The 9,728-nt window shown below is 49.1% G+C and overlaps 1 protein-coding gene across 1 annotated transcript; it reads right to left on the bottom strand.

The window, feature by feature from the left end:
* Positions 1–5,967: 5,967 nt before the first annotated feature.
* LOC136512306 (U-box domain-containing protein 29-like) lies at positions 5,968–8,016 on the bottom strand. The gene has a single exon (XM_066506271.1). The coding sequence runs from the start codon at positions 7,506–7,508 to the stop codon at positions 6,138–6,140; it is 1,371 nt and encodes a 456-aa protein (XP_066362368.1). The 5' UTR covers positions 7,509–8,016; the 3' UTR covers positions 5,968–6,137.
* Positions 8,017–9,728: the final 1,712 nt, after the last annotated feature.

Raw genomic sequence — 9,728 nt, 5'->3', positions numbered from 1 at the left:
ATGGCTCGTGCCTGTCTCTTCTTCTGCTTCTTCCCTTTTAGCTTATCCTCACTACGCAAGCCAGTCAAAGTCTAGTAGGTACTCTCGAGACCCTCATATGCTCTGATGGCGGCGAACATAGCACTCATTGCCTGGTTGTCGCTAGCCTGTCCCTCAGCTGGACCTCTGACTAATGCGCTTCCTTGAGGCTGAACCCAAATGGTATCACGAGGATCATCCCTAGGAAAAGTACCAGCTAAAGCTGCTGCAAGCTCACTGGGAAATCTGCTCATAATGTCCCTGATGACACGGAAAGCTGCTCCCTCTGCACCCTCAGCTGGAGTGCGACCCTCAAACTCCAAATGCCAACCATCCCAATCTGGAGCATCACCGAGAGCAGGAACCATGATCTCCACCACTACAAGTCCATCATCTGCCAACTGGCTCTCATTCCAAGAGTACACCGGCTCTTGACCCTCTGGGTACCCCACATCATGGATCACTCTCCAAAGCAAAGTTGGCATGCCAAACTCGCTCAAGAAGGTGTCCGTGGTGCGGTGCTCCCTCAGGGCCAACGGACGTCGGGGTGCTCTTCCTCCGGTGGACTTACGGGCGGTCTGCTTCGTGCGGGCCATCTGTAGCAAAAGTTCTCTTATTACTTCGGGGAAACATATTTTAGGTGATACACTTTTATCAAAAGGAGATAATCAATTTATAAGGGGAGGTATGCATGAGATGAATGAAATGCACAAGTAACATGATGTATGTACGTGCCGTACGTTCTCACAAACTTAGGAAATAATAATTTCTAACGACTAATTCGGTGGCATACAACGATCTCTCAATACGTAGCTAATACGTTCTACACGATAGCGTTGTTATGTACCTGCAGAAAATTCATTTCAGCCCAATTCCCAATGAATGCATAAAAGCAGTAAAGTTTTATCTACACGCTCTACACGAATCCCCAGATACGTGTACAACGATAGTAACTACCCGAACCATCGTCCTATTGACGGCATCGCCTCCATAGACGGAAGACCCATTCATGAGATACCTTTGTAAAACATGTGTAGAACATGTAATTACTCCAGCATCATATAATCATTCACCATAGATCGGCGGTGTATCCGATCATGCTCTCACAACTCACACTTACCGAGGCGTAGAGGCAAATGATCCATTCATTACCACTCAACCAAGTGGCACTCATACAATAGCACGCCGTATGAGCGACGAAAGAGAAATATGATGCAAGAACCCCAGTCAGTACTTAATTAAGCCACCTAAAGTCCTTAACGGGGCATAAAGGATATGATCACTAGCACACTTTAGATTTTGAAAATCACGTTTTTCAAATGCCTTTTTGTTTTAAATACACTTGTGAACAGTAACACGCTAAACCATGCTCTGATACCAGCTGTAACAGAACTGACCAATTATACGAAATTAAGTAAGAAAATCATCCACCAGAGCAGACGATTTAGCCAACTTAAGCCCGTATAACCCGGTAGTCCGTGAAATCACGAAGGATTTCAAACCAATTCGTGTCCCAGCCATGATCGTAATAAGTTTAGCGGTCACCAATCACATATTACATAAAAGTTTGCATAACAGATACATCAGAGTTTAAACATACTTATTACAAAACAAGTTCAAATAAAAGTAGCGGAAGTCATTTGTTTAAAACCACACACACTCACACGGAGTTCAAATATAGTGCCAGCTGATGATCATCTCCAACAAAAGCATTAGACGAGACGTAAGGAATGACCATGCCCATGGTCCTAAGCATCACCCATCGCAGGATACAGGCAGTTGATACAGTAGCCATAGTACATCTGCCCATCTGCAACAAGTGGGAATAAAACCCTGAGTACGAGAAGGTACTCAGCCAGACTTACCCGACATAACCGAAAATAAATGACACCAAGGATTATGAAGGGCTTTATGGTAGGGTAGCTGACTCATTCACAAAAAGAAGCATTTTTAGCATTTCAAGAACCTTTCTAAAAACATTATTGCCAAATTAATTATTATTAACCTGTCAACTAGATTTGCACCTATACTAGAGTAAACATGTGATTAAGCAGATAATGATAACCAATGATCATTACGCAACTTCCATACTGTCATATTCATTATAACTGTCCAAGTGTTCCATAACATTTACTACGATGAAGTAACTCAAGTCAAGTGCTCACTATCCAGGAGCGATGGCGATTCGAATCGATTCCTAACCAGCTGGTGATTTGTTCCTTACACAAATCTCACTCACCCGCTAAAGTGAGATATTGATCACCGAGTCAACTTTCCAGGAACCTCGAGTTTGCCAGGAACCACATGTACCCGGGGGCCGACCTGACTGCACTTTGGCCTTATCATCCCGCCCCCGTGTCCTACCACACCTGCTTCGGCACAGTGCGCTGCGGGCAATTTACTCGGCCCGAAAAATCTCCCAGCTTCGCGGTCGGAAGGTACTTTATCCGGCCAGCTAAATGTAAGGCATGCGTTCAACATGACTCGAGGCCCAACAACGGTCGGTCCTTAATCGACACAGACGGAAAGCACTACAGTCCAAAACTCTGCAAGTCTCCGTCCGGTCTCAACTTCATTTAACACTTAGTTATACCATGACTTCATAGTCATCCAAGCAGATCTAGGTAACCACCTATAGCTCGCAGGTGACAGGAAATCACCCGACTTCTACCGGTCTAAGCCAGCTAAGCATTTACTTGACTGCGGATACCAGGGTAACAAGGATATAGTATAACAAAGGTAAGCAAGGTATAATGCAGCAACGGTTGCAAACAACTCCTGAACGTAATGCATCAATTAAAGTAAAGCATTTAATTAAATCATTGCAAACCGGGAGAAAAATGCTCCGGGGCTTGCCTCTCTCGAAGGAGCTCGGACGGTGATCGGGGCACTCCGGAAGTTCCTCAACGTACTCCTCGTCGGCTTCTGGCACTTCCTGCTGCTGCACCTCGAGCTGCTCCTCTGGCTCCTCGGGTATGATGACGGGGTTCTCGGTTTGCGATCCTGTATGATGCAATGCGCGTAAGTGCTCATGCAATCGGTGCATCGAAGGAGATGAATGTAATGGATATGTTGAAATGCAAGGTAGTCAACATCGTCCAAGAAACTATACTATAAGCACATGTCATCTACTGCATTCTCTTCTACTACTAATATGTTAAGTTAACATATCTTAAGAAATGCTTCAAAGATACACCAAAGCTTTACTAATTTCTTAATCACACTTAAAGCAACACTTGCTTAAACACTAATTAATAATAGGTTTGAATAGCAACCTATATTTCTGATGCTCCTAAAAATCTAAGAAAATTACAGTAGCATAGTACTACTCTAAGCAGACTACCATAAAAATTTCATAGCATTTGGATAAGCAAACTATCCTACACAAAAATGACAAGCTATAGCATAAAAATGAGCATGAAATTACTTTGTACTATGAAAAGTGTCAAACAACAGAATTAGTATTTTTCCTAGGTTCTTAATAGCATATAATGACTGTACAAAAATTACCACATGCATGTTTTATACAAAGTTTGCTCTCTAGCAAAAATAACAAAAATCAGCCATTAAAGGCACTTGAACTACACCTCCAAAGTTTTCCACAGCACATGCATGAAACTTATTTTTCCTAGGAAGTACATGACTCAAGAAGATTAACAAACTTGAAATCATATTTTTATGAAGCCTATATATTTTTCTACATATTTTTCAAGTTATCAGCAATATTCAAGATTAAATAAAATCCTATAGAAAAGTATCTCAAAAATGACATGCAATAATTTTCCCAAGTAGATCTGGTAATAAGGAACCTAGCAAATTTTGTTTCAACAAATTTGGAGCAACTTTGAGTATCCAAATATTTTGCAAACCATTTCTGTTTTCAAATAAGAATGAATAAATTGAAAACAAATCATTTAAATGCTACTGGGCCGGCCCGTGGAAATGAACTGGCCCACGGCCACAGCCGGCCTGCTCAGACCGAGCGAAAGGGGGCGAGCAGCGGCCTGGCTCGGGGCTCGGCCCAAGCCAGCCTGGCCCAGCTCGGCCGGGCAAGGCCACGCCACTGCGGCTGGGCCCTGCCGGTCAGCGACCGAGAGCAGGGGAGGCGCTCCGCCGACCGGTGCTCACCGGCGGCAAGCCCTCCCGGTGGCGCGGGCAGTGCCAGCGCTTACGCCACGCCGAGCCGCAACGGCTGGGATGGAGGAGGTGGCCCAGCGGCGTGACGAGCCACCTGGCCGCGGCGGCGCTCTCGCCGGAGAGGAAGGAGGCGGCCGCGCTTGGTTCTTACCTCGACGACGACGGCTGCAAGCGAACGCAAGCGAAGCAGGGAGGCTAGGCGGAGCTGTTGGCGGCGTGAATCGGGGAATGGAGGCGTGGGAGGGGTATGCTGCCGTCGAGGCAGCGGCGGCGGCAGTGGCGAGCTCGCGTTGCGCGCGGGCGGAAGCTGCTGCTGCTGCTCTGCGGCTGAGAGAGCGGGAGGAGTAATGGGGAGGAGGCAGCGCTGCGGGGCAGAAGAAGGCGCGCGCATGGAGGTGAAGCCAGGCCTTGGCTGCCGCGCGGCGGGCGTTGCCAGCGCAGGGCGGCCACGCGGCGAGCGCGCTCTGACGCTGTCGGGGCACGACGCGGCGCGGCGCGGGCAGGCGCGCGGAGGCAGGCCGGGCGCGGCGCGGTGCTGGGCCGCGGCGAGCCAGCTGGGCCGAGGCAGAGGCGGTTGAGCGGGCGGCGGGCGCGGAGGCAGGCCGGGCCGCCTGTGCGGCTGGGCCGAAAGCGAGGCGGCGGCCCAGGAAAAAGGAAATGAAGATTTTCAATTTATTTTCAAGATTTTTTTTTAAATGCCATCATTCAAACATTAATTTGAGCAAGAAAATGACCTCTTTTGAAAATGTACCAAAAATGAAAGTTGCTTAGAATTAAATTCCCTACAACTTTGCTTTTATGACCAAAGTCCAATTCTATCTAGATTTTAAATTATAGAATCAAAGTTAAATTTTTAACTCAAAACCCTAATTTTGGGAAATTACTTTGGAAGCAAAATTTTGAATTAATTTGAATACAAACATTGCTCCAAAAATTGTGCTAAACAATTCTAGATGATTTACAAGCATAACCAACAGTTTCTACTCAACTAGCAAGCAAGAATCAGAGCAAAACAACTCTAATAAGTGTATGCATCATTTACTTTTCACAAACATGTTTCGTATGTTTCGAAGTAATGTTTCAGTTGTTATATGCAAGATTACGCGTGTATGAATAGCATGCTTGATGATGCACGATATGTATGATTAGCAATGCCTAAATACAGGCATAACACCGGGGTGTTACAGCTGGAGCCCCCCAGCCCCCTTTAGATCTGCCACTGTCGATGGACGATTGACGGCCGTGCGTGTGTGGATTGGATTTTGGATGATTGGATTGGATCAAAACAAACATGCTCCAGGGAAGCATCTAATCACTCGTGTTCCCAACAGTACCATCGCCAGGGAACAAATGGTATTACTAGGCTACTAGCATATTAGAATCGCATATGCAAATAGTTCTCCTGTCATTCTGTCTTCAATTTGACTTTGTGTCTCCAACAAGCCAGAGCCATGCCACAATTGTGCACGTCTGCCAAGCGCGACGAAATTCTCGCTCTGAGGCCTGGTTTACTTTAAAAAATTTTCAACCCAAACTATTACATTGAATTTTGCGGCACATGCATAGAGTATTAAATATAGACAAAAATAAAAACTAATTACATAGTTTGGTTGGAAATCGCGAGACGAATGTTCTAAGACTAATTAATCCATGATCAGCCATAAGTGCTACAGTAACTAACACGCGCTAATGATGGATTACTTAGGCTTAATAAATTCGTCTCGCAGTTTCCAGGCGAGCTATGTAATTAGTTTTTTTTATCAACATCTTCGAAACATCAACATTTTCATTTCGCGAACTAAACACACCCGGCAACGAATTTTTTTTTCTCATTTCCCCGATGCAAGCAATCACCAATCAGCACATGATTCGCTCCACTCCGATCCCCTACATTTACTTACACCGCTACAGATTGCAGTATTACAGCTGCGAGCTACTAGGTGCAGAGGGCGACGACGACGCGTTCCTGCCGGATGCATCCATCAGTACGGCATGACATGGATGGTGCGGCTGTCATAGGCGGCGGCCACGCCCTTCTTCTCCTGCTCCATCCGCACCGCCCGCAGCAGCTCGCCGGCCATCCGCGAGGTGGTCGGGGCGCAGTCCCCCTGCATCACCACCAGCAGCTTCCCCACCGCCTCCGGCGCGGACGCCACGGCCTCCCGCATCCTCCGGTCCCCGCCGCCCGCGCAGCAGCACAGCCACAGCGCCGCCACGGCGGCCTCCCGCCCCGCCGGCCCTACCCGGATCATCCGCCCCATCACGGCGGCCGCCACCTCCGCGGCGTCGGCCGCGATGGCCGCCTTGCCGTCGCCGCAGCGCGCCGCCTCCGCCAGCAGCCGCAGCGCGGACTCCGCGGCGGCCGTGGGCGCCGCCGCCACGGCCAGCGCCAGCGCGGGGATGGCCCCGGCCCGCACCATCGACGCGCGCGCGGGGCGGCCGCGGACCTGCACCGCGGCGGCCATGCACCGGATGGCCGCCGGCGACGCGGCGTCCCTCAGGATCCGCACGAGGTCCGGGAACAGCTCCGGCCTGTCGGCGATGGCGTTCTTGTCGTCCGCGTCCGCCACGGGCGACGTCAGGATCGCCTCAAGGACCGCGGCGCCGTTCGCCCCGGCGCCGAGCAGCGTCGTCACGACGCGGCCCAGATCCTCGGCGACAAGAGCAAGGACCAGGGCCTCCCTGGCCTCTTCCGCGATCCCGTCCGCGGCCAAGACGGCGGCCAGGGCCTCCACCGCCATATTGACCCTGTCGCGCTTCTCCGCGCCGCCATCCCCCGTAAGGTAAGAGACCAGCTCCGGGGCCACGGTAGCCAGGACCCTCACCGCGTCCACGCGCGCGTCGGCGCCCGCCCCGCCCTTGGCGAAGGAGAGGAGCGCGGGCACCGCGGAGTCGAGATCGGCGGACACCGCGGACGCGACGGACGCGCGCTTCCCTTTCTCCGGCGCGATCTTGGCCGCCAGCGAGCGCACGGCCTTCTCCGCGGCCGCGGGCTCCCCGTCCGCGTCCGCGGCAGCGAGCTGCGACAGCACCTCCTCTGGCGACGGGGACGGCGGCAGCGTGGCGGCGTGCAGGTGGATGAGGCGGCGCAGCAGCAAGTTGGGGACCAGGTCGGTGGACGCCAGCGGCAGCCGCGTGGCCGGGCAGGTGCGGTGGCCGGAGTCCAGCCAGCGCTGTATGGACGCGCGGTCGTACGTGGCGCCGGTGGGGAGACTGACCGGCGACCGCATCACCTCCAGCGAGATCGGGCACCGGAACCCCGCGGGCGTCGGCGGCGCCGCCGCCATCACGAGTGGCTCCGGCGGCCGGATCCGGCGCCTCGCCTGCTGCCCGGCGATGGCCGCCGCGTCCATGGCTGGCAATGCAAAGGTACGAGAGAGTGCTGTTGAGAGAAGAGACGGGGGAGGAGAGAGAGTGTGTGGCGGGCCTTAAGAATGGTGGGAGTGACGTCGGCGAGTCAACGGTCAAAGTCAAGTGGCGTGGGTGGTGGTGGTGTTGACGTTTTCTTTTGGAAGGAGATGGCCCGATCCTGAAGGTGGGTGCGGGTGTGGGTGTGGGTGTGGGGATGCAGGCGCCGGTATCCTGGTAGATATTTTCTTCCTTTCTCCGTGTGGGCCCTACTTCAGTGCTTCGTTCGGTTTGGAGTTTTGGTACTAGCGCCTTGTTTAGATGCACACCAAATTCCAAGTTTTTTCAATCTCTCTCCATCACATCAATTTTTAACCGCTTACATGGAGTATTAAATGTAGGTAAAAAAAATAACTAATTACACAGTTTAGTTGGAAATCACGAGATGAATCTTTTGAGCCTAGTTAGTCTACGATTGGACAATATTTGCCAAATAAGACAAAAGTGGTACTATTCATCGGGTTGCAAAAATTTGCAAAGAGAACAAGGCCTAGTAGTATTGCAAATTTCCAATGGAACACTAAAATTGCTTAGGCCTTGTTTAGATTGTAAATTTTTACAATCTGAATACTATAACACGTTTCGTTTGTATTTGACAAACTTTGTCTGATTATGGACTAACTAGGCTCAAAAGATTCGTCTCGTGATTTACAACTAAACTGTGTAATTAGTTATTTTTTTTACCTACATTTAATACTCCATACATATGTCCAAAAATTAATGTGATGAAAAGAGAGTGAAAAAACTTGGAATTTTGAGGCAATCTAAACAAGGCCTTACTATGAGAGCAGCTCGAAAGTCGATATGTATCTGGGAGAATATCATCGAAATTTGGATGTGTGCACAACGTACCTATACCTTTACATATAGCCAAAATTTATTTGCAAAAAACAGGACCATCACGCGTTTTTCATGGACAACAAACCCAACTTGCATCTACTAGTACCAACAAAGCCACAGCGAACTCTACCAAAAATGTATAAACATATGGTATCAAATTATATTCGTACATTTTGTTTCCTGGAAAGTATTTTATGGGGCCAAATAAAAGGTTGGCCAAGCTTTTTTTAAAGATATATAAGAATCTCCTTTAGAAGGCAAAAAAAAAGTCTTTATAGAAAGGGTGAGCCAGATCAAGATACCAAAGGTAGTAGTAGATAGAAACAATAGAGAGAGAGACATTCGAAGGAACATTAGTTATCACATAAAACACCACGAAAGAACCGCATTTGTTTTCACTGACACGTACTTTGCAGTCAAGAGATGCATGCATGCAAAAGCCAATGCTAACCACACTTTGCGCCATCCTTTTTCTGACTGAAATCTGAACTCAAATCACAGGTCCTAATTTCCGACCGCACGCATCAGCTAGAATCCGTGATTTTGACACTCCGGCGGTGGGCCACAGGAACGCTCGACAAGAAACTGTTTTATTATGAGAGAAAAATATGATAGGCTAGCTGATAAGTCGGTTAATAAGTTCAAGTGAACAGACCTAAAGGCGCACGCCGCGAGGCACATCATATCCAGTCCACTCCCATCACTCGCCGGCGATGGCGAGGCAGCCTCAGCCTTCGTGCTTGGGAGTCTAGATCCTTCTTTTGGCGCCCTGTTCGTTTGGATTATAAGCTATACTTTTTCAGCCAACAAACAATATTTTTCTCTCACAACCAATCAACCAACAGTACTTTTAGCCATAACTTATCGGTCAAGCGAACCGGGGTTCTTTGCGTTGCAGACTCGCAGTCCACGTTGAGAAAAGGGGTGCTCGACGTCGTCAACGGCGAGCGTATCCAAAAAATGCTTCACGAGGCTAATTGACCATTTGGGGATGTTATGGCTCTGGATACCTTTGTTTTAGGTCTGCGAAATCGAGGACCCCAGGAATGCACCTTTCGACGGAGGTTAGCGTGACGGGGAGAATCAGAGAAAGCGGAGGTTGTCAAGAGGAGAGATGAGGAAGGAAAGCATATATGCATTCGCTTGGAATGTGCAGAAACGCGGCTCCTTTCTCGTTCTTTCTCAGAAAACCGGATCGGGATGTGATGTTCCTGGTGGAGATTGCTGTTAGTCCATACTAGTACTTACAAGCTTGCAATCTTTTTTTTTATTTGCATTCAAAATTAGAGCTAGATTTCTGTCCTTTAGATATTTTCATATTTCTA

Source organism: Miscanthus floridulus, chromosome 16 (genome assembly GCF_019320115.1).
Source record: "Miscanthus floridulus cultivar M001 chromosome 16, ASM1932011v1, whole genome shotgun sequence".
NCBI lineage: Eukaryota > Viridiplantae > Streptophyta > Magnoliopsida > Poales > Poaceae > Miscanthus > Miscanthus floridulus.
Note: the sequence above shows the minus strand (reverse complement) of the source record. Positions and strands in the feature narration are given on the sequence as shown.